We start from the raw sequence: 26,307 nt of genomic DNA on the forward strand, positions 1-26,307 counted from the left end.
GGGGCAATAGACTCTACATGCAATAAAATTTATATTGATTTGCTTTTAGTTCTTATTTGTGTATACAGATAGGCAGAACAATGATATTCTGAAAATTGACTGTGTTGAATAATTGGTCTGAAGTTTTATTAATTTATTTTTGCATGAAACGATAAATACCATGTGACGTATTATTATGTGTTAATAAATGCCAACATTTTAAAAACTATATGACCTCCATTTATCTATATTTTTTATGTCTTCTTACTGTATAGGTGATGACTCTCAAAAGTTTTTTTCCTCATTACCTTGTGGTGGACTTGGGGTAAGTACGAGTTGGTTTACTGCCTTTAAATAACATAAAATTACAAAAAAAAATCTTGTTTGATTTATCTATTCAGTTTTAAGATTATTTCTCAGTGAAAGTTATGCTAGACTTCAGGACTGCCTACTTAATTTGCAGAGCTAAGTGCCAAGTAAAAATGTGGCAGCCCTTGTTAAAAAAAATTCTTAAGAATTTCAAGATGGTGGCAATACAGAATTAAACCAAGAGCAAGGCCCTTCTAACTGTAAGTTCCCGTGTGACTGCACAGGTCACACACTCATGAAGCCAGCTTTGCTAGGCCTTTATATAGCTGGAGAAAAGGTGCTGCAAGAGAGTTTAACACAGATTTGCAGCAGACTTCCATTTTCAATAGAATCACATTGAGTACGCACATACATTATATTCCTGGTGAAAATGGCATTAACTTCACAAAGTGCTTTGCATTATGGGACATTTTGTTTGTGAACCCCTTGGGGACATTTTTGTCTTCAATAATTAAGGAAGCCTTTTGACTCAACATATTTAGACCACATTTCAAGGACAAATTTGTTAAAACCCAGCAACACATGAAGAAAAACGTCTACATTTTTGTAGATGATTAGAACATATCCTATAACCTGAAATCTATTTAAAGTTAACCCTTACCAGTAACAAACCATCATCCTGTAGAACTAAGTGTTATGTTAGAACAACATAATTCTAGGTGAAGTTTTCAAAGACTAAGGTATTTAAGTCAATTAAATTGACTCGATGTTGAAGGGAAAGAACGAAACTAGTCACATGTATATCACGTTTTAAACAATTGTTTTGTGAGAACTAAATTTGATGCAAAGAAATCTTGAATGTTTTCAGTTTATTCTATCATTTTGATGATGCCAGATTTAGTGAGTTGTAGCCTTTTGTTCCTTTGCTTGTGATTCTGCTTACTCTGGAAAACAGAATGGTAGCTATATCCATTTGCCTCTGTGAGGACTTTACAGTTTGCCAACAAACAAGTTCCAAAACAACCTTGTGAAATAGTCATTAACACCATTTTGCAAATGAGAAAGTGAAGGCTGGGAGAAGTTAAGTTATTTTCCTGAAGTCACACAGTAAAGGGTAAAAAGCTGAAAGTATGGGGGTGATGTACACATCCTTGTCAAGGAGTTCCAAAAGAGCTTTCTAGACACTTTCATGGCTTTCATCTTTAACAAACTAGCCTCAGCTTCCCCCCACTCCCTCTGGGTAAGCAGTGCAGCAGTGTGGCTGATGTGGTATAACCCCTTTGTGACAGCTCACCAGTGACTTTTGCTTTTTGACCACCAGCATGGGACAGTCATCATCCCACATTAATCCTTGCTCATTTTTAGCCAACCTCCTGTGGAGCTGGGAGCTTGCAAAATCATTCTGGAAAGCAGAGGATAAGCTGATTTTTAAAATGGGTTTCATTGGGTTTGTGCTTATTTTCTAACATCTCAAATGGCTGTTTTATGAGAATGGCTGCCTACCTGTAAATGGGGCAAAAAATGAAACAAACCTAATGACTACTTAATGGGAACAGCGATGTGGAGGAAATCAAAGCTATTAAAAGGGTGGCAGTCATCAAACCCCACTCTTTAGAAGTATAGATGATCCCCGAGTTATGATGGTTCAATTTATGATTTTTTGATTTTATGATGGTGCAAAAGTGTTATACATTCAGTAGAAACCATACTTTGAATATACAGCCATTCTATTTTTCACTTTCAGTACAGTATTCAATAAACTACATGAGATGTTTAAACTTTATTATAAAATAGGCTTTGTGTTAGATGCTTTTGCCAAACTGTAGGCTAACATAAATGTTTGGCATGAATAAGGTAGGCTAGGCTAAGCCATGATGTTTGGTAAGTTAGATGTATTAAATTCTTTTTTGACTAAGGACATTTTCAAATTACAATGGGTTTATTGGGACTCCTTCATGAGTCAAAGAGCATCTGTATATTTAATGTATGATACAGGACTGAATTGAGGCCATCTCCCTAGGACTCACCTCCCAAATCTGACCTGGGACGTGCTTTTAATTCACTATCCCTTCAATGCGAAGTTCCTCTACTCAACTGCTCTAAACCCAAATTGACTTCTTATTTCTCACTTAGAACTGCTTTAGTAAACTCTTCAAAATGACCAAGGAGTGAATATTGGCTGCTTCCTCTGGACCAGTATATCAAACATAATGCACAGTGTGGGTCATAGAGTAAGTCCTTAGTAATGTCCCTAGAGCTGACCTCACCTGGATGGTGGCAGCAGTGGTGGTGGATAAGTCTGGGGTAGGCCAGCAGAGGCAGGAGAAGGAGCCCTGCATTGTTAGTTTGACTCCATCGGTGCTGGAGAAGGTTGGAGAGATGTGATGCTTATGTAGGTCAGGGTGGGTGTGAATGTGTGTGTGTGTGTGTGTACAAGTTTGCACTTGCTGATGCTCTTGTGAACTAGTTTGACTCAGTATTTTTGTTTACAGGAATGAAATAGTTTTCTTAGCCTTTCAAAAGTCTTCTTGCCCTCTCAGATTTTTGGTTTTGGTACAAGTCCTAGGAGAAACCCTGGATCCTCTGGATTTAAGCCTGTCTAAATTTTCACCTCCAGGACAATCCCAGACAGATTAGCTATACAAAAGATCCCCAGTATGATCCCGGAAGGCCCCAACTTGGCAGCATGGGAGCACCCTAGAGATTTTGGAAATTACCGAAATGACTTTTGTCTTAAGGCATGGTTCTGTCTCAAATTACTTAAGAGGGACCTGTTGGTTTCCATTCTGAAATACTCAGTGATCCCCAATTGTTAAAGTAAACTCCAGTTCCTTAGAATATATAACTTCATTCTAGAGGGGTTTGATGTATACCTACAGAATACTGATGGGTTAATTGGCTTTTGAGGACCCTACCTGGGACATTATGAAATCAGAACATCTCTACTTCTCATTAAAATTTCCCCTAAAATTGCACGTGGTAATTTACTGTTGGTCAAGCAGCTCAGTGGATAAATGATATTTAAGGTGCTGTGAAATGTACTCTCCAGAACTGCATTTCGAGCAGCAATGTCAAGGTTTCTGAATTCCTTTGTGTTTGCTTTTCATTTTGTTCAGTTATTATGGCTGACTCATTTCTGATTCCTGTGTGATTGCACTACAAGAAAATGCACCAGTTGAAAAGAACATTTGACCAAATCCCAGGACTTGGTCATGGTGCAGTAAAATAGATAATTAAGGGACTCTGGAAACAAGAGCCAGTGCAGGATCTCTTCAGTTCTCACTCCTCAGGGTATATCACTAAAAATAGTGATCATTTTCCTGGCCATCTGACCTGCTGCTGTGTGAAGAAATCTTGAAGTCATTTCTCAGCCTCATTTTCCCCTCTTCACTTGATAGGCCACAGAAAAACCCACAAAAGCAAGGACGAGCAGGCTTTTATGATAATGTCGTCATCAGCTCCCAGCTTCAAACGCTTCTGCGGCTTTTGAGTTGTCATTTATAACTTGGAACTGAATCGACCCATAATTCCCCTGATACACTTAGAGAAATTGATAACAGACTCTGCGCTTCTTTTATGGCTCAGAGGAGGCAACTCCAATCACATCACTATTGGCAGGCAATATTATTTTTTGACATGGTTGTAAAAGTATAAAGGGGCTTATGGCATTTGTTTAGATGAGGAATGGGCTCTCAAGCTGTGCTGGGGTTTACGGGACCAGATCAGTGAGAAGCAAAGGGAATATGATGTTTGCAAACAGGATATGATTTTATATAAGTTTGGGTTTCATGCTCTGTTCCCTGGGGAAAGCCCTGCAGACAGCAGAGAATTCCACTTTTATCCTACAGCAGACAAGCTCCCAGGGCCAAAAGGCAGAAAAATAAACGTGGTCAATGGGCAGTGTCAGACCCTTGATTGGAAGAGGAGGAGCTGTGGACGAGGGAGAACAATCCCCTAAGAGGACTGAGGATTTGCAGGGCACGGGCAGAACTGGGACCTGACTAAGCGGTTGAAGATATGCAAAAAGAGGCTCTAAAAGGTTTAATGAAGGCACCTTCTCCAGCAGCGACTCAGTCAATCTGTGAACACAAAGCTAGCTTTTTATTACAACTTTTACTCTGTTCATATTCTGTTTGATTACACCTAGATCTGACACACTTAGGAATGTCATTTTTGTGATTGGGGAAGGGGAGATGGGGAGAAGGATTAGGTGATTATGACAGGGTAGTAATTTAAGGCCCATTTCAATTGCTCTGAGGTTTTCTGCAAACGTTTCAGTTGTATATCAACTATACTCACTATGTGAGAGGCAGATTTGGATGAAATGTCTTAAATTTTCTTTTATCTTGTCAGAATTAAAATGTAAGCTCTCCCCTCTTATTTATAAATTTACAGATATGTGTGTGTGTGTGTGTGTGTGTATATACAAGAAACATTGTATGTACACATACATAATCAGGAGAAAAATCTATTTTACACCACATGTGTATCTTCATATTATTTTTCTAATTATTACACCACATTGGTCCTTCACATTTATTCTCCCCATTACCAGTAAATAGTATTCTAGTGGCAAGCCCTACAAAGAGCTGCTCTGGTGTTTCCCTCCATTATAATACTAGGGAATGGATTTTGTTTTATGACCACATCTATGGACATATAGTTAAACTCAATGTGACAAAAGCTTGGTTAATAATGCATTTTACTGCTGTGATTTAGGATGGTCATCTTTGAAACAAAACCAATATTTTCAAAGCCATAATGTGTGCCATCAGATAAGGCATGAAGGGCAGGAATAATAAGATCAGGCTTGTTGTTGATGACTAGACAAGGTGCAGCATGCAAAAACGAATGAGCAATGAGACAAGACCACTGCTCTCAATCTCAGTTGCTCACAGCCTAGCCATTGGGCTGGTTTAGAAAAATGCTAAGCTATGAGAGCACAGAGAAGGAAGCTTTTAAAACAGCAAAGAAAGAATAGGGTGTGGAGGTTACTCAAGCAGTTATAAGCTAAATTTTCAAGAAGAATTAGCAATAAATGTGTGAGTTGTGTGTTGGGGGTCGTATGAGGACAGGTCATGGGAGGCAGCCAGGCATTGACTGTTCAGGCAATAGAACACACCGTATTTCTGACAATTGCACCAAGCTGTTGCCAATTAGTAGAGAATTTTTTTCTTCCAAAAAAGGAGGGAAAAACCTCACCTTCTGTTTATGCCAAAACTTTGCATGTTCCTGAGGTTTTGATATTGACTCAGGAACCTCTTTCTTCATATGTTATTTCAACCCAATTATCCTGAGCAAGCACAATGCCTTTTGTTACATCAGCAGAAAGAGGAGGGGGTAGCATCTGCTTCTCACATGCAGTAATCAGGGTAATGTTAATTTCCCTCCTATTAATGTTCAACTCAAACCTGGCTTGCAATCAGTACTTCATTTCCTCCACTGTTGCTATCAAAGAGGTATCACAAACTTTTTCCCTCCAGCACAATAAAAGGATCCACCCTGATTTAGAATCTCTCTTTTTTATATCTCCTCTTCCTAATTGTATCTGGATTTTCATCAGCTTCAGACTTGATGCAATTGATACTAGCAGGAACACCCCATGGCACCTGGCAAAATTAAAACTGATAAGCCACCTTAATGAAACTGAGAATTTAGTTTCATGCTGCAAATTCTGTAAAAAGATTATGTTGCCTCAGACTTCGAAAAAATGCATGAAATATTATTAAAATCAGGGAATTCCTTCTAAATTGCAAAGGAAGTTTCCAGTATTGCATAGATTATGCTAATTGTGTATACTCAATAATAGTTGTTGGGATGTAGACAACACTCCCTACAGAGATACACATGTATACATTACTCTGTGTATGGGACAAAATGTGAAAATACATAGAATCATTAAGCATCTAATGTCCGTTGCAGGAAAGAAGAAAAGGAGAGAAGAAAACCTTAATTTCCTCCTTAATTCACTTACTTGCAGCATCTCATCTGTGATTAAATTCTTTCTATTGCTTTGACATTATGGCTAAGTACAACAAGATGCATTTTGAAATAAGAATACTTCATTTTCTTATTTAAAGTAAACATGAATATCACAAAGCTGTTAAAATTCTTCTGTTGCCAAAATGAGATGGCTAAAAAAATGCCATCATCAAAGATTTATGTGTGTTTTTTACATTACTGGGGCCATAAGACCTATTTTTTTAAAAAACTGTATACACACACACACACACACACACACACACACACACATATAAAAGCACCTATTTCCACCAAAGTAATGTCAATAACAGGGAGGAAGAAAACGATTATGAACATTGAGACAAGAAGAAATTGAGCCTTAGGCTCTGTAGTTGCTGAAGGTAAATGGATTTGATGAAATTTAAATTTCTATCTAACTTAGAAGATCTGTGGCTTGATTAAATAAAAGCTGAGAAAGTAAAACATACTTGAATAGATTTGAAAATATGATCATCTACTGATTGCTACTTCTGACTGCCAAGGAGACGTTAGGCTTAAATCGAATGAAAATTTAGAGTAGACAAAGGAAATGGTACTACCTAAAAAAAAAAAAAATTCTTGTAGCAGCCTGAAATACAGCTATATTCAGGCACACCTAAGCTTTTCATTTTAAGGTGAAGTAACAGCATTTGTATTTTTCATCTGTCATATTTCCACTCTGAATAGTTAGTTCCAGATCCAGATATTCACCCCCGTAACAAACGAATATTCAATATGTAAAACTGATGTGTCATTATTGGATTTGTCTTTGTGAAGTATTTTAACCACAAACTTAGTAAAGCATAACTTCTAAACTTTCATTAATGAAGAACAACAGTTTTTTTTTCAAAATTCAAAACCAAAATAAATTAGCTCACTGAATGCTTGAGCCATAAGCAGGCAGTTCACAGCAGAATCCCTAGGATTTAATCATTCCCCAACTCAAGAAAAACCCATAGCTTCTGAGTTTTAGACTAGCAGTATCATTATTGCTATAGAGTGTCTTAACTTTAAATAAAAAATAATAAGTAAAATAAAGGAATTAAATGACTAAGCAATGATTCTCTTAGCAATAGAGCATGCATTGAGTCATTATTTCTATGAAGACTGATAAGACTATTAAAGGACTAATATATTCGATATTTATATGCTCCTGAAGTCATTTGGTGAATTTATTCTGTTATATTCTAAATATTATGATTTATATAATCTCTAATTGATATTTACTATGGATACACACAGACATACCTTGGAAATATTGCAGATTCAGTTCCAGAGCAACACAGTAAAGCAAATAGCACAATAAAGTGAGTTACACAAATGTTTTGTTTCTCAGTGTATACTAAACTTATGTTTATACTGTCCTGTAGTCTATTAAGTTTACAGTAGCATTATATCTTTAAAAATGTACATAATTTTAAAACTATGTTTAAAAATCCAAATGATCATCTGAGCCTTCAGTGAGTGGTAATCTTTTTGCTGGTGCAGGGTTTTGCTTCAATATTGAGGGCCTTATTCTGGATAAAGCGTTGGCTCAAGGGAATGTGGTTGGGTTGATCTTCTGTCTTGACCACTCAAACTTTCTCCATATCAGCAGTAAGGCTATTTCACTTTTTTAGCATTTGTGTGTTCACTGCAGTAGCAGTTTCAGTTTCCTTTAAAAACTTTTCCTTTGCATTCACAACTTGGCTAACTGTTGGGCACAACAGGTCTAGTTTTCGGCCTGTCTCAGCTTTCAACATGCCTTCTTCACTAAGCTTAATCATTTCTAGCTTTTGATTGAGAGTGTTGAGAGTGAGAGACGTGCAACTCTTCCTTTTACTTGAAGACTTAGAGGCTACCGTAGGGTTATTAACTTGTCTAATTTCAATATTCCTGAATATTAGGGAATAGGGAGGCCTGAGAAAGAGAAGAGATGGAGGAAAGACTGATCGGTGGAGAAGAAGTCACACACGATATTTATCAATTAAGTTCACTGTCTTATATGGGCACAATTCATGGTGCCCCAAAACAATTATAATAGTAATATCAAAGATGACTGATCACAGATGGGCATAAAAGATAAAATAATGATGAAAAACTTTTGAAATATTGCAGGAATTACCAAAATGTGACACAGAGACAGGAAGTGAGCACATGCTGCTGGAAAAATGACGCCCATAGACTTGCTTAACTTGGCGTTGCCACAAACCTTCAATTTGTAAAAAATCAAAGTATCTGAAAAGTATAATAAAGTGAAGCACAGTAAAGCAAGGTGTGCCTGTATCGAGTATCTTCCTGACGATCTGTAAGCACTTCTCAAAATGACTTGTATCATTTTGAGATGTGACCATTTAAGGAATAAAAACCAAGACCTACAAGTAGCGAAATTCTTTGCTGCTAAATAGATTACTTTTCTTTCCTTAATCTATTGCCTCTAAAGACAATTTACCATCCATTCATTCATTATTAAATAAGCATGTACTGTCCAGTACCATCCTATGTGCTAGGTGTGAAGCAACATGTAGACTCACATTTTTTCTTATGTTGTGTTTTTTTTTTCCTTTTCAATTCCCACTCATATATCTTGTCATACCTATCACTTAGACTCTGCATTGATTTTCTTCTATTCATAATTGTCAACTCTGGTAGGAAAGGCCTGGGAGTTCATAGGACTAAGGACAGAAGATAGTCAGAATATCCATACTCAGTTGAACCAGATTCAAATTCAGTAGTCTAATGAAACAGTTCTACGAGATGGCCTTCTTGTCTCAGCTTTCTTTAATGGGGGCATCCAATTTTTTGTTTGTTTGTTTGAGACAGGGTCTTGCTCTGTTGCTCGGGTGGGTGTACAGTGGTACAATCACAGCTCATTGAAGCCTCAACCTCCTGGGCTCCAAAGATCCTCTTGCTTGAGCTTTGTTAAGAGCTAGGAGGTAGGAATACAGGTACACACCACCACACATATTTGGCTTTCTTTCTTTTATTTTGTAGAGATGTGGTCTCACTACGTTGCTCTGGCTAGTCTCAAACTCCCTGCCTCAAGCAATCCTGCCACCTTGGCCTCCCAAACTGCTAGGATTAGAGGCCTGAGCTACTGTGCCTGGCAAATTCTCATTCCAAGAGCTAGGAAGCGCAGTATCAAGCATCAATCCACAACTCCATTAATAGCAAATGTGGAAGAAGTTCAAAGACCAGTGCTCACTGGTGCAGACTATTCTCTGTGCTTCTGAACTTACTATACTCACAATTTCCAATTTTCACAACTTGGGACAGAATTCATTTGCTCACTTATTTAGTAGTTTATTTATACAGCAAATGTTTATTGAATGCCTATTGTGTGCCTGGAACTGCAAATACAGTTCTGAACAAAACAGAAAACGTTCTATCCTACTGGAACTTATATTCCAGTTGAGGAGACAAATAAGCAAGAATGAATGACTTTAAATATATGTGCATGTATGTGATGATGATGAATGCTATAGAGAAAAGGAAGCAAGGAAGGGGTGTGGAGTCTTGTAGTGTTGGGGCAGAGAACTAGTGGTTAATGAGAAGTGTTGCTTCTTTGGATATTAGAACAGACAGGTGAGGGGTGACCTGGGAGCCCTGGTTTCTTGTGGTGACTGACTTAAAGAGGGGTACAGAGAATAATAAGATCCATACTGAGGGTGCAAAGCAGAGTGGTGGGGAAGCAAGGAAAGTTCAGGAGGTGGAGAGGAGGCTTGCCAAGACTGCTCAGAGTTTGGGGACCCCGTCTCACTCTCACTGTTAAAGATCTGGGCGTCTAGAGGTAGGGTTGTTCTATTCAGAACACATAGAGCTTCTGGTCTTCCTTCTGACAACTGGATTGAGGTGTGGCAATAGATGATGAGAGGGCAAGTTGAATTTCTAGGCACACCCTGAGATGCTGACATTTCTCTTCAGAGCTGGCTATGGAGGTATAGAGAAGGTTGGGGGTGGGGGCACACTTACTCAGGCATTCAAAGATCTGGGACTCAGTAGCAGGCCCTGGGCTGTGAGATATCTCTCTGGGTAGTTCCAGATCTTAGCAGCACTGTGTGCTTTGGGGTTCCAAGTCCCTGGAATATTATGTGGACATACTTTTCTTTTTAAATTGGGCAGCTGCAAATTATATACAGTACTCCAACACCTGCCCATTTTCAAGTCTAATAAAAATGTCCTGACATTTGCATGACCTTTGCAAGTGGGTTTTTTTCCTTGTGCATTTTAGTGTCTTCTTGAATGACATTGTCACATTATGGCCTCAGTTGCTCTGGCTGGTCCATCCTGATTTATATCTGAACTGTGAGATTTGGGGTAACTGATTTGTTGGTCCCATTGTGTTGGTGCATAGAATGGACCAAATAATGATGACGTCTCAATTTCCATATGCCCAGTTTTGTGTTGTATTTATATAGTGCAAGAGAGATAAAAGTCTGAATTCCAGGGTATTTTTACTATTGACAATCAGTTTCTGATCCTCAGCATCCTCAATATTAAATGAATAGAATCAAGAAAAAAAACTTGGCTAAATTTTTTAGGATTATGCTTTAACCATTTTAGCAGAATAATAATTCTCGGCTTTGACCCCAGTGGTATTCAGAGGATCGACCTTAATGATGGGATTATCCATCAAGTAAAGGGACAGGTAAGGTGCCCTAGATTCGGCTGGGCAATAGAGAATCCTGCAAAACATACCCTCCTGATTCTCACAGAACCAAGAGGGCTGATTCACAGCCTCACAGCAGAGACTAGCCATTCTTTACACAAACCTTCCAATGATAGCCTGCCTCAATCTCTTTTAAATCCCAAATAATCCCAGAGGTTTTATTGCTAAAGATGCAATTGAGGTTTCCTGTTCTACAGAAAAGGAAACAAAGGCTCAGAGAGGTGAGTAACTTGTTCAGGTCATAGAATTAGTAGGCCATGGAGCAGAGAGGGCCTGATTCCCAAGCTTTTAACCACAATACTATGCACACACAGCACAACTCACCATAATTTCAACCTCATATGATTGTCAACACTCCTTTCCCAAGTGAGAATAGCCCTAGCCGTAAGAAAAAAACAATTGCTATTTTTGCCAAGAGCATTCTCTTTTTTATTGAAATTCCTATGAAGTATTAAATCCATGCACTCAAACATCATCAATTCTGGGTAAAAAAAAAAAAATTACACAGCTATACATAGTATTTCAACCCTAACTAGAACACTGAAAAGTCTGTCCTTGGACCAAACCACTGTGGGATGAGATAGAGAGAATCTCATTTCACACACCTACTGAGGCAGAGTTAATTTTATTAAGCTACACTCTGTAGGAATGAGGCTCTAATGTGCACTGTCCAGTGAATAAAAAGATTGGCATATTTTGAAGCACCCTTTACACAGTGTGGACATCAGATTAAATGAAGAAACAGTAGGAAAGTACTAAAATGGTATTTCTTGGCTTTGTCTCTAACTCAGTCTTGGTAGAACTGACCAGCAGTTCACTGAAATTGGATAACAATAGGGACTCTCAAATTCCTTTACTGGTCTTTACTGGCCACATAACCCACAGGAATCCATATATTACTTGGTAAATCTATGAGTCCCCCGGATCTTAAGTAAGGATCCTTAGAGTCTCAAGATGTAGCCCTTTCGCCAGAGCAAACATATTCCTCTCCTTATTCTTGTTACTGGCAAGTAAATAGCAAAAGGCAGATTTTTCTGAAGATAAAGAGTGACTAGAAATTGCACATGCAAGGTCAATGGAGCTGCCAGAAAGCAGTTGATCATACCGGGAGATGGTTTGTGGTAGAGCATTAATGCACATGGCATGCCCCTTTTCTCCTCCAGCTGTCACATTAATATTTCACACCTTCTTTCCATATGGAATATCAGTCACAGTATTCATTCATCATATCCATGGCTTTACTTGGAATCTGAACGTCTTCCCTGTAGCTGCTCTGTTTCTTTTTCATCTCACCATGACTAAAGAAGCTAAGGTGTGGGCATTATAACCTACAAGTGATCCCAAAGGAGTGGGCTGTCATTCATGTCTTCCTTCCAGTGTTGAACAAAAGAGAGAATGCATGTGGGTTCACCCACCCATTGTTATCATAAATCCATCCCAGCTCCATTTCAAGACTCTCAGGGTTTCAGCAGAACATCTAACATGAAATGAATATATACATTCAAGGAGTTGGCATGTTGTATCACAAGGGAGAAGGGAAAACACCCATTGTTACAGCCTCAGAGCTGATTGAAAAAGAATGCAATAAAGAATATCAGAGGTTCTCAGACCAGAAGGATGATTCTCATTATTATCCCACAGGAGGAGAAAAGGGACAGTCACCCAGAATTAGAGAGGGCTCTAGAAGTTTTGAAGTGTTGACACCTAAGCGTCCACAAAACTGCTTGGAATAGTTTTATTTTAGAAGTATCCTGCCCAGCCTGAGTCTGAGAAACCAGCAATGCAAAGGCTCTGTTAATTATTATTTCACTTATCTGAGACTTGGTTTCTTTATCTATGAAATAGGGCTAAGCAAGGCTCCCACATGGTATTATTGTGAGGATCAAATGTGATAATGTAGGTTATCACTGGCAGCTATATGTGGTAATGAGCACTGCACCACCCTGTGGGGTCACCTTGAGTAGATTCAGGGCTGCAGAGGGTAAACAGACTCCCTGATTTAAAGGTTCTCCAAAGCCCTGCAACCCTGAGGTCTCCACCTGACCTACCTATCCAACTAATAGTCTACCATTAGAATCAAGGCACTGCAGGGAGACAAATAAAGGGAGGGAGGACATTGCTTTCAGAAATCCCAGTGATTAGGCACCTAGGCAGAGGGCCTTCATTTCGGAACTCCGGAATCTGGATTCAAATCTTTACGTTGTCACTGCTCCAAAAGCGCTCTTTCAGCTCTAAAGTGCAGATTTCAATTCAGCAGGACCAAATGCGAGCTGAGATTCTGCATTTCTCATAGCACTCAGGGATGGCATTGCTACTCATCCGTGGACCACATTTTGAGTGGTAAGATCCTGTAAGACCATGGACTCACAAATCATTGAAATGATTGGGCCTCAGTTCCTTCACCTATGAAGTAAGGTGATAAATGAAATGTGATTTATTTTCTTCTCTGGGGATCAAATATGTCATTACTGTGTGATAGTACTTTATCCAAATTTAAAACAGCTTTTTACAAAATTCATTTTTCTTGAGAGATCAGATAGCAGGCTCCCATTAGCTTGTCACTGGGGATCTTGTTGACTTAAGTCTTACGCAGTCTGTCTCCCTTGGGAAAATAGTGAGTGGGGAAGTTTCTGTGAGAGACAGGGGTGATGCATGACAACAGAGATCCAGGGCACTGGGGACATCACAGTTGTTGTTGGATGATTCAGTGAAGGAGCATCACTGTAGGATGATGCACCAAAGGAAGCACCCAATGCTGGCAAGCAAGAGCTAGGAGGCTATACATGGTGCAGACTGAAGATGAGAGAAGCAGTCATCACTACATCATGGATGTATTGCAGGACCCAAACAGGGGTGGTGTTTGTAGTTTAGATAGTTTAGCCACAGTAAAGCCCTGCAAAGAACAGTATCACTATAGGATTCTTTTGTTCTCATCCTTAATTCATTCCCTCGGCAAAATTTGTTAAGCATCTATTATGTGTCAGACCTTGAAGAAAGAGCAGTAAAGACAGACACCCATAACCCTATGCCTAGGACACTTGCACTAGCCCATCGTGTTCTAAAGAATCAACAACACAGAATATCTTTTTAAAGTTCACATCTGTATTTGGCTAGCTAGGGCTGTCATAACACAATACCACAGATTGGGTGGCTTAAGCAACAGGAGTTAATTTTCTCACAGTTCTGGAGCCTAGAAGTTCAATATCAAAATGTTGGCAGATTTGATTTCTCCTAAGGCTTCTCTCCTGGGTCCTTGGATGACCTTCTTCTCATTGTGGCCTCACAAGCTTTTCTCTGTTCACGCGCATCCCTGCTGTCTCTTTCTCTTCTTATAAGGACATCAGTCATTTTGTATTAGGGCCCCACCCTTATGATCTCACTTAACCTTAATTACCTTTTCAAAGGACTTACTGATTGCTGAATACAGTCCCATTGGGGTTAGGACTTCAATATGCCAATTCTGAGGAAACACAATTCAGTCCATAACGATATTAATGTCCAGGGTTGGCTTTGGTTGAAACCCCAGCTCTTCATCTCATCAACTATGTAACTTTGGTCAAGTTACTTAACCTCTTTACAGTTCAGTTTACTCTTCTGTAAAGGTGACTAATAATACTTTTATAAAGCTCTCATGAGGAATTAAATAGGTAGTGTTTGTAAAGTGCTTAATAGGGTCCAGCACCTAGTAGGTGCCCCAGTCTTACCCACTATGCTGTTCTTTAAATACTGACCAAACATATTTACTTTTTGCTTTCTTTGGGCAATAGATTTGACGTTATTACCTCTTCCTGTGAATCTACTAATAAATTAGGCTTTTCTTTTTCTTGGAACCTCGCAACTCACACCCCTTTTCTTACCATTTCCAAAAACAAAATATCTACTGGAATCATCAGCTTTAGCCCTAATTGTAAAGGATCAAGGATAGGAAAATGTTGAGCTTATCAAATACCACTTAGGTGGGAAAAGGTAATTATTTTGTTTCCCAAGGCAAACACAAAAAGAAATTTGGCATTAGAAGATGAAAGTAGATAATTTTTAAGTTACCAAATCAAGATGCTGTTTGCAGAAATATTTGGTCCACAGTAGATGATTCACTTAAAAAATACACTTTACCTGACACAGTGCAAAAGTTAAAATGATTTTTATTTTATTTTGCAGTTTAGCTTTAATACAACCTGCTAAAATGGCACAGAATCAATACTGCAGTGAAAAACCTCTGTTTCTTTGTTGAGTCTGGTGTCTGTCAATAGGTTTCTAGGGGCATCTGATCATTATTTAAGCTTAAACTCAATTATTCAGAAAATGCCCTGTGGCCCTAGCATCAGCATAAAATAGCAGCAAGACCTTACTAAACTGCTCAGAACTGGGTGAAGAGTTTCATTTCCCAACTTTCAGGGTGAAATGTTCAAGGCATCTGAGGAAGGATAGTGTACCACATTAAACATGCACAGTGCATATGAAACCTGTTTTGTTAATGGGCACAATAGTATTATATTTAACTCTGGGAATATTTCCACCAGGAAGCAACAGGCTGCATTTAGATTATACAAAGGAGACTGTGCCTAAATTCCTTTTCTTTTAAGTCATTCCCTTTCCATTTTAAATACCTTCACATCCACTTTCAGGACAGGTAGCTTAATTTCTATCATGTGCGGCTTTTCAGAGCATTAGCTTTGTTTCAGATTCCAATGATTGAGCTATGCTGGATGTGCTTGGAAAAGCCTGCAAAGACCCACATTCACTCAGGAAACTACAGTTGAACTAGATCCATATGTGGCTTGAAAACATGTAGCTTTCTGATTGGAGGTAGTTCCTGGCTTCCAGCATTATCACAGATGATTTTTGTCCTTTGATGTGCTGCTAAATAGAAAGTAATGTTAGAAGCAAAATGCAGGGATTTTTTTTTTCTTAGTTACCATTGACTGAGAGCTTACTGCTTCCAGCATTGTCTTGTGCTGTGTTAAGCACTTTATATGTATTGACTAATTGAATGCTAACAATAATCCTATGAGGAAGGAGTATTATTCCATTTTTCTTAGGTCATGGATCGGTGAATGAACTTGCCCATGTTTGAATAGTTTGCAAGTGGAACTGCTGGTTTACGAGGTCTCTAACGCTAAGGCAACAAAATAGATAAGGTGTCATTGCAGCAAATGTCAATGATGTCCTTGCCAATGCTACCACCTAAAAGAATAGGATAAAGTAGAGGAGGATTTGCCCAAAGCTTGCTTCCTTTTAATGTCTGTTTAAAAGTATATTTAAAGCCTAACAATTTCTCGAAATCCTGGGGTTATACCAGTCTGTAGGTACCAAATTTTGGTGTATGACTCAAACAAATTATTGGTAGTCATTCTCTCTTGGTACAATTTATGTTGATAGGTGTAACTTATTAATAAAAATTCCTAAAACATTTCTAATTTTACTTCTGGCTTCACCTTTTCTTTCTATCCTTTTATCCAAATAGAACTCTTTCTTTAAACAGTTTGCAAAGAAAAGCATTTCTCTATGAAGTTAATGCTTCTCAAATTATTATGTGGTAAGGGGCAAGGTTTTGTTTACTTACATTTCATTTCCTATATCTGTTGTGAAGAAATACTTTTATATGAGGCAATAAATACAAATTACTAAAAGTGAGATACAAAAGACATAGAACATAAAAACCCCAGTTATTTTTTATTAGATTCAACAGATCATGTCTGGCCTTGTCCTCAGGCAGAGGCTGGAATCCTTCAGTAACATACCTCTGTAAGAGTTAGAGGACTTCTATTCTCCCAGGGCACTGCCCTGAGAAACCTCCTTGAATTAAGCTTTGATGGTTACCACACAAGGAATCAACTCAACTAGTTCTGCTGAGACTTTTTTTTTCTTTTTTGCCTTTCCCGCTTTAGAATTTTCAAACTTTGTGTAAAAATAAATCACCCTGGGTAGCAGAAGTTATGCACTGCCAGGCCAGAAGCCATATTCAACACATACATAGATTTCTCTTAGCTTGGCTGGGGATTTTTAAGTGAATTATTGTCAATATTTAAGATAGAAAAATTGCACCTAAGAATACAATATTTAGGGCTACTAATAAATACCATGCTATCATTTCCTTAAGACAAAAATTGTTTGGAACTGTGTAGCCATTGTCCTTTTAGCTGGGACACAAACACTCCAGTCAACCATAGTTCCAACCAGAGAACCTGTCCCTCATCCCCAGTTACCTGACATTATGTCTATGTCGCCATTGTGGCTTTCGGTGTCATTTGAACACGTGGCTACTTCTTTAGCCCTAATCTGTACCCCTTCTATATTCGAGTCTTTCTGGGTATTATTATTATTATTATTATTATTTGGTTCTTTGTCTCTGTCTGTGGACTCATGGACACTACTTGATTCCAATACATATAAGACAATTAATCCCTTTAACACCAAGGAAATCCTCTCCTCTCCTCTCCTTTTCTTCTCTTTTCTTTTCTTTCATGTCTCACCTTGTTACCCAGACTGGCCTCAAATTTCTAGACTCAAGTGATCCTCCCGCCTCAGCTTTCTGAGTAGCTGGGTCTGTAGGCACACACCACCAAAAGCTAGCTCAAGAATTTTTTTTTTTACAACCTAGTAAACATTTAATTTATTCCTGATTCAAATCCGAGGAGGCATTTTAGAAGAGAAGGTTGCTACTATTGCTCTCAGTGTGAACAATAAGAGGACAAAAAAAAAACAAAAAAAACAAAAAAAACTGAAGGCCACCAGGTGCTTGCCCCAGACATTTGCAGAAGCACAGAGACTTCTGGATAGGAGAGCACTCAGGAAGCATCTTTATGTTCTTGCAAAATCCTGAGTTGGTCATGGGTTTTTATCATTTTAATTCATGTTCTTAACTCACAGTGGAATAAAGAAATGGTGTAAACAATGGTTTTGAAATGTTATACCCATCTCTCAGCTGCTCAGAATCTGTTTCAAAGATAGTGAACAATTAGAAGGGTGGGTTACTCAGAATCAGTGCCCACATATATTTCACTTAACAGAATGAATCATGGCCACTCAAAGGCAGCAGACTTTCCATGTACTCCCAGCCTGCCACGTGTGTAGTATGAACCCAACATTCTCATGAACAACAGTTTCTCAAAAACTTGGCTTTTAATAGGTAGCAATTGCTTGTGTGTGTGTGTGTGTGTGTGTGCATGTGTGTGTTTTGTATAGACTCATAAATTATATGATGTTCCTTGACCCTTTATTTTGCTAATGAAATTATATAATTATCTCTTTTTGAAATCATTAAATAAAATTGCAGTACTTTCCTTTGGCTTATTAAGGAGTGGTAAGGTGAGAATGAAGCAAAGGAATGGGAAGAACTATGAAGAGTTTTTACTGGTTCTGTCACTAACATTTGTGACACTTAAGAAACCAAGGGCAGAACAATGCTTAAAAATAAATATATAACAGCATTGATTCTGTTCAGTAGACAGAATTATTTGGACAAATTCAGGGAAAGGACACTGATTAAAGTTATTTTTGGTTGTATACCAAAAAAAAAAATCATGCATCGTAGGACGCGTAGTGGCATTCCTGGCTCTATGCACTAGAAGCCAGTAGCACACCTCCCTTACTCAGTCATGACACCAAAAAATGTCTCCAGAAAGTGCCAAATGACCCCTTAGATGCAAAATCACTGTCATTGAGAACCACTGCTCTACCATAATAGCAGACAAATCACAACACTCAAGAAAAGCTCAACTCTTCTAGGTACCACTTGAAACATTTGATTTAAAAAAAATATTTTAGCACTTTTAACAGGGTAGGGTTTCAATACCTTGAAAGAAAAAACATTCTTGCAGGTCTTAGCTAATTTATTTAATTAGAAAACTCTTTATGCATATATGATTAGAATCTGTTTTTTAAAATACCATTTTATTATTTATTTTACTTTTTGGATTTTGATTTTACTAGCATAAAAATTACTATGGGCTAACAGCTCATAGTTTTCTCAGTTCTTTTTCTACCTTCTCTAATTACTAGCTGAATAACCTCTGAATTTCATATATAAAACTGCTTAATAATAGCATCTACATTAATGGTCGCTGTAAGAATTGTATTAGTTACTATGGGCAAAAGCTTTGCACAGTGCCTGGATCTTAGTAAATACTCAATAATTGCTAGACAATAATATTATTGTTATTGTCATTATTATTTCTAAATAAAAAGAAAATAACTTTATAGAGTAGGGAAGTATATAATAAAACTGAAAACATGGACTGTTAAATTTTAGTTTTTTATTACTTTCTCTATGTATTTTCTGAATTGCATTCTGCTATGACTGAGTAAACGAAATCATGTTTCTGCTATTCATGTTCCCTAAGTTATGTTTAACTCAGCACTCATCCTTTTTATCCCTTATTCTGGATCACCACTAGTAAGAGAGATTGCAACATGCTATTCTTCTTTTAAATGTGAACAGCATTATGTAGTAGCTAAGTTTTAATAAATAGATGTATAACTAGCGCTTTACTGGCCCTAACTCTTTATCCTCTTGCAGTCCCTCCATGCCTCCATAGAGAGGAGTATCTTCCTAATTATTTTAGGAGCTTCAGGTAATGCCTAATGTGAATAGTACCATATGCTTCTGAATGCAAGATGTTTTTTCCCATCGCCCTTTCCTTCCTTCCTTCCTTTCTTCCTTCCTTCCTTCCTTTCTTCCTTCCTTCCTTCCTCTCTCTCATGTACTTTTTGCTCACATACACTTCCTGTGTCCCCTGTTTCTGTCACACCTCTTGGGTATGGCTGGCTTCCTTCCTTCCTTCCTTCCTTCCTTCCTTCCTTCCCTCCTTCCCTCCCTCCCTCTCTCCCTCCCTCCTTCCTTCCTTTCTTCCCTCCTTCTTTCCTCCCTTCCTCCCTTCCTTCCTTTTTGCTCACATATCACTTTCTGTGTCCTCTGTTTCTGTTGCATGTGCCTCTTGAGTCTAGCTTTCTTTCTTTCCTTCCTTTTCTTTTTTCTCTCTTTCTTTCTTTTCTTTCTTTCCTTCCTTCCTTCCTTCCTTCCTTCCTTCCTTCCTTCCTTCCTTCCTTCCTTCCTTCTCTTTTCTTTCTTTGTTCCCAGTGAGTACTGCTGGCCCCTGCTGATGCACATTACCAATATTCTGGGGTCTTTACATTGCCAAGTGCTCAGGATTCTATGAGGTTTATAGAGAAACAGAAAATGTGCTTCCTTCCCTCTTTTAAGGTCATAATTTTTCAAATTGATACCAAAGTGTTCTACGTAATTCTCATGTTTTTAGAGGGTTTAAAATGTTTTGCGTATTTTAGTTATTTATAATCTTCTGTGTTTCTCAACCCCTTTCTACCCTATTAGATAGACAGGACTCTGGGAGTGTGGGTTGGGAGAGAATCTCAATGAGAGACTCTGTGCTACTTCAGATTGTGCCTCCTCCTCTGATGACTAAATCTTTCTTATGGGCCAAGCTCCTGTGACTCTCACCCTAAAGTGGGGTTCTACTCAATCTCACCGAGTGTGTTTGTTCCCTCACACAGAAAGACTTTTTGTGGAATAGCTTCACTTACACTTCTCAACCCCAGTTTTGGATGTATGTTAGGTCCAGACCCTCCTACATATTTATAAAGTGAGTTGAACTTTGGGATGCCTATTTCAAAACTGATAGATTTTAATTCTGGCAATAAAACAAGGCCTCTGTGGACCTATTTCTCAGCAGACTACTAAAGCTGCCTTCATGCTTTGTACATTAGTTACATCATTAGAAACATTTGAAAGTTAAAAGCATACTGTTTTTAGAATGGTACATAAAGCAAGGCTTGGTAAAGATTCCAGAGGAATCTGAAGGTAGGAATATTTAGGTATTTCCATACTGTAAAATACAGTTAAACCTCACTAGCCTGTGTGTACAGCATATCCTTAGAGACTTCTGCCCAGAATCCTGGCTAGATTTTTATCCCTGCCATTTGGCAAAATAAATTCCTGACCTTGGAAATAAATGGGACACAATATTTCCCATGCTCCCTCAGATGTGTGATGAATATGTTATTTATTTTTTCTCCCAATTATAGTGATCCTCTCCATAATTAATAATCTATCAGCCTCTTCCAGTTTGAATAACTTCCTTTCAGTTTAGAAATACTGTCTTTTCAAGATCACCTTATTGTTGGACTTAATGTCTTTAGGTAATTGCTTAGCGTCTCAGATTCCTCTTTGAAGATGGCATTTGGGCACCTGAGGGAGGGATGGAGAGCTGAAGGGGTACCTGGATCCTCATGCTGTCCTCTGAACACTCAGGGTTCCATGGCAACCTCTCTGCACCACCTGACTCTTCCTGAAGTTGAAGCTGAGGTCGGCAGCAGATTAACTCCTGATTACTGACTTCTCTGCCAGCTGGAGCTTGGCAGGGTTCCCGGGCTCCAGTAGCCTCCCTTTGGCTCACATTGGTAATGGGGTTCCTCTGAACCCCTCTGTGGACTCCATTTGGCTCCACCCATAGTTAAACCATTTCACAGGCTCTCCCATATCATACCCCTTGGAGGATTGTGAGAACTTGAGACTTCCAGCTGCACTCTACAGGAACCAAGAGCATCTCAGGAATGCTGTAGCTTAATCTTCCATTAGTTTTTCATACCACTCTGCAGACTTTATTATATGGTGGCCACAGTTTAGTGTAGACATGACTTCAAAAAGTCCCAAATATTGGCTGAACGCGGTGGTTCACACCTGTAATCCCAGCATTTTGGGAGGCTGAGGCAGACGGATCACCTGAGGTCAGGAGTTCAAGACTAGCCTGGCCAACATGGTGAAACCCCATCTCTACTAAAAATACAAAAATTAACTCAGTCTGGTGGCGGGTGCCTGAAATCCCATCTACTTGGGAGGCTGAGGCGGAAGAATGGCTTGAACCCAGGAAGCAGAGGTTGCAGTGAGCCAAGATCGAGCTACTGCACTCCAGCCTGGATGACAGAGCGAGACTCTGTTTAAAAAAAAAAAAAAAAAGACCCAAATATCAACCAAAGTGAAGGCTCACCGACCATTTTGTCAACTTACCTGAAACATTTTTCTCTCTCGTTTGCTCACATGTCGCTTTCTGTGTTCCTTGTTTGTGCCGCACCCCTTGAGTCCAGCTTTCTCCAGTCTTTCAGGACCAGAAGAGATGGATTTTAGGTTTTCCTTCCACTCAATGTATTCTATATGTACCCTAATCAACAAGCATCCCTGGTTGTCACAGGTAGAAGGGGTCTCTACTCTGAATCATTCAGAGAAGAAATAATCATATTCTTTCGATGCTATCACTAACACAGGACCGTGATCCGAGACAACCAGGTTCAGTTCTTGATATGTAAAGGAATTTGGGAAAATATCATCTCTCACCACGAAATCTGTATTTTTATGTATATTGAAGCAAAATCCTGTTTTGGTCATCATTTTCTTTACCTTTCTTCTATATCCATCCTAATCTCCCTTTCAGCTCATGTACTATTACTCCTTAATGCACACGCAGACACATACACGTGCGCACACACACACACACACAGTCTCTCTCTGTCTCTCTTTCTCCCTTTCTCTCTCTCACTGGGAAAAAGAATACGTTGTTGGAGAGACAAAGGAGAATTTATGTGCATGGAAAGAAAAATGACAAAGCATATTTTTTCAGAATATAGTAGTTCTATTTTTAAGAATTTGCCTTGCATGTCTTCTCAACTTTAGCAAGACCTTGGTAGTAGGCCACTGTGCTCAGGGTGGCTCCCTGCTCCACTGTCATTTCTTTCCTTTCCAGCCTCATCTATTACATCTTGCATTATTTTTCCATTTCCAGAGCCAACTTTATGCCACTGTCCTTCAACTTCCAAATGTGAGGGTGCCTGTCTTCTTATAGTTCCAAACCCTTCTGATCTCTACTTTCATCATTATTGCATTGCGATTTCAGCCCCTTAATCCTGCATATCTGTATGCATTCCAAGCAAATCCTTCTTTCCCTTTTTTCTTCCCCTCCAGCTCCAAAATATCTTATTCTATGCAAGGAACCACCGTCAGTTGATGAACTCAACTGTTTTCTCTTACCTATAGTTTTTTCCTACCGTCAAGATGTTCTTCAGCAGTTGAAATCAGAGCTCTCTTAAGGAAGTGGCCCTCTTGATGCTATCACTAATATAGGGAAATTGGTTGGAGAGATTGACAACCAATGAGAGGGACAAAGAGGGAGGAAAAATATTTTTACCATTGAGAATATTGGAAAGTGGATATGGATGTTCTTCTAGTGACACAGATTATAGCATAATTCATGAGTTATGTATCCTGTTTTATCATTGAAGTTCTTATGAAACTGTAACATGGAAAATACACGTGGGGAGCTTTTGGCAGCTAATTTGGCCCTGGACCCCATTTGGAACATCATGCCTTAGGAAAGTATGCTTGTAATTTGACTTATGAACAAGCTTTTGGGATTTAATCTTACTATGAACTGAAGAGTGTGCCCTCAAAATTTATGTACTGAAGCTCAAATCGCTAATCTGATTATATTTGACTACCTTTTGAAAGTAATTAAGATTAAATTAGGTCATAAGGTACTATGTGCTAATCCAATAGGATTGATATCCTTACGTGAAGAGGAACTTTAGTACAAGGAAAGGGCATGTGAGGATGTAGCAGAAAGGTGGCCATCTGCAAGCCAAGAGGAGAGTCCTCACCAGTCACCAAATGGGTTGGCACCTTTATCTTGAACTTCAAAGCCTCCAGAATTGTAAGAAATAAAATTTCTTTTGTTTAAGCTACCTACCCCTTGGTATTTTGTTATGGCAACCTGAATGGACAAAGACAAACTTGTTTGTAAATTCAGAATTAAGTGCAATTACCTATTTATGAACAGATTATATCCACAAAACTTGACCATTACCATTTATAAACATTTATAAACTAAATGTAAGTAAAACATAGGTTGAGGTGGTATTGAGATAATTATTGTTTTTGTTTAAATATAAATAAATTAATGGATGATAAATCCCATAGATTCCTAAAGAGAACTTCTTTAGGGATAAGCCTAAACATTGGTTATGAGTCAAAATATCAATCATCCACTGGATACCTATGTGCTCAACATTCTTTATGATCAATAAACATAGCTTTATTTTAAAAGTAACCCCCACCCGGCAACTCACAGTAGGTACTCAATGAACGTTAACTGAATTAAAACAAAACTACCATTATTAGTAGAAGTTTAGACACCAAAATTAATGTCACAAACATCTTTGGCAGATAGAAAGGTATGGACAGGCATATGGGTATCACGCAAACGTATTTGTGGCTACCTAATGCCCTTTAGTATGGTCAAAGATACAGCACTCTCTGCTGCTGGAATGTTTTTCTAATCAAGTTCAGTATTTATAATTTTTTGGAAGGAAATTTGCTACTGCTTTAAGAAATAAAGAAAGAAACAAAGCTTATGATGTACTCCAAAGTTGAGTAAAAAGGGCTTAGGAATTTTACATGGTTCTTGAGTCACCGAATACATCTTTTGGAATTTACTTATTTTATTTTTTTGCTTGCTTCCCCAGTAACTTAAATTCTGATTAATGCAGGCTTTTCTTTGGTACTAGTAGCTCTGTAGTGGTGGGAAAACTGACTAAAACCTATATAATACATGGTAAATAATGGTTTTTATTTTTCAACTTGTGCAGTCATCTTCCTTAAGAATATAGCTACACAAAGCTTAAACAACTACTTATTTATATTGGTTCAGTAAAATAATAAAACCTTCAATTTAGAGGGCAAATGATTAGGTCTCAGTGTCCATTTCAATGATTCCTTCACTCTTTAGCTGACAGTGCAGACCATGATGGTATCGATTATGATAGGGGATGCTGGCTCCTAGAAAGCACGGGTTTCTTCAGGAGGGTGATGGAAAGACATGTGCTGACAGGGTCAGAATTCTGTGTGAGAGTCCCGTGGTCTACAGAACAGCCTTTCTAAGCCACAGTGTACTCATTCAATCAACACGTAGGCCTCTACTATGTGCCAGGCTTTGCAAAACAGGTATAATAGTAGCTGAAATGGTAGTAGCTAGCTTTTGCTTACCACTTAGTCATTTAATCCTCGCTAAAATCGTATGCAGATGATACTTTAAAAAGTTGGTATTTTCACAGATAAAGGAACCAAGGCACAGAGCCATTAATTAATTAATTCTCCAACGTCACTCAGGTTTTAATGATGAAGCCGTGATTTTACCCCACCAGTTTTATTCCAGAAACTTCACTACTATACTGCTGTTTATAGGATCTTAATTTTCTTTTATTATGTATGCACTTATTTACTGTTCTCATTTATTATTTTTGTATTCATTGTTCTTGGTAGTATTTAAGTGTGTAAGAACCTCATGAGAAAAAGGCATGTGAATATTCTTAGAAAACTTCTTAGTTCACTGTGAATGTGTGTTGTTATTATTTATTGTATTTGTTCCATGTGATTAGGCCCCTTGCATTTAATTCTCTTTTTAAAAAAAAAAAAAAAAAAAAGCTTTGTTTTATGCAGAATTTCTCCCCTTTGATCCATTTGGGAAGTCTTGCTATTTACAGTCACAAACTTTGTATTCTATTTCCTGGTGCTTCAAATAACCTATGTGTCCTAAAATTAGAGACTTCTACCATCTGGTACTGTTTTTTTATGTTATGAAGTATTTTATATATTAAAAATATAACATATGATAATTATAAGCCACCATTGTTGCTCTTTTCATGTATGCATTATTATGTGTTTTCATTGCATTCATGAAAAAGGGTAAACAGCATTTTATAAAGGGAAATCCAGAATATTGGTACATGCTTTGTTTTGATAATAATGTTCTCTAGTAGGTAAGCAACCATGCATTTTACTGGCTTATCCAATTTTAACAATACCGGTTTGAACTGAAACAATCTGACAAATTATACTGAAAGTTAGAAATCTTAAGCTTATACTTTGAACATCACATTTCTCCTTGCAATTTGCTGTTATTGTTTTAAGTGTGAGGACCACACACTCCTTCCATTTAGTTGGAGAACCTGACTTGTGGTTGCTACTTTCTACTCCCTGACTGCTGCTGCTACCTGCCTAATAATTGTGTTTGGCTCCCTGTAAACCTACAGTCAGAAAGGTATTTGAATTTTCCCCCTCTAGCACTTGCAAATCCGATTTTTATGTATAACTAAGTGCTCTTAGTTTTTACTCTATCTACTACTGGGGCCTGGTTTCTAGCAAGCCTGTAACTAAGCCAGATCCGGCCTATGTAATGCTGTTTGTAATGAGAAATCTAAACAGGGAATGGCAGTGAGGCATGGCAGGAATGTGTTTCCATTGGAGAAGTCAGTGTAGAGAAAAAGTATAAGCAAAGCCATGTCCAGAAGGCCTTTTCAGCTGGCCAAGA

At 38.3% G+C, this 26,307-nt stretch overlaps 1 protein-coding gene across 14 annotated transcripts in view; it reads left to right on the forward strand.

Annotated features, from left to right (window-relative positions):
* The window catches only part of HDAC9 (histone deacetylase 9), a 911,762-nt gene that overhangs the window by 675,442 nt on the left and 210,013 nt on the right, over positions 1 to 26,307 (forward strand). For all 14 annotated transcript variants that reach the window (XM_034963758.4, XM_034963753.3, XM_055115739.2 and 11 more), the window contains one exon: positions 255 to 304. In XM_034963758.4, coding sequence (XP_034819649.1) covers positions 255 to 304 — 50 coding nt within the window. The remainder of the gene's footprint in view (positions 1 to 254; positions 305 to 26,307) is intronic.

The sequence above is a fragment of the Pan paniscus genome, chromosome 6 (genome assembly GCF_029289425.2).
Source record: "Pan paniscus chromosome 6, NHGRI_mPanPan1-v2.0_pri, whole genome shotgun sequence".
Classification (NCBI taxonomy): domain Eukaryota; kingdom Metazoa; phylum Chordata; class Mammalia; order Primates; family Hominidae; genus Pan; species Pan paniscus.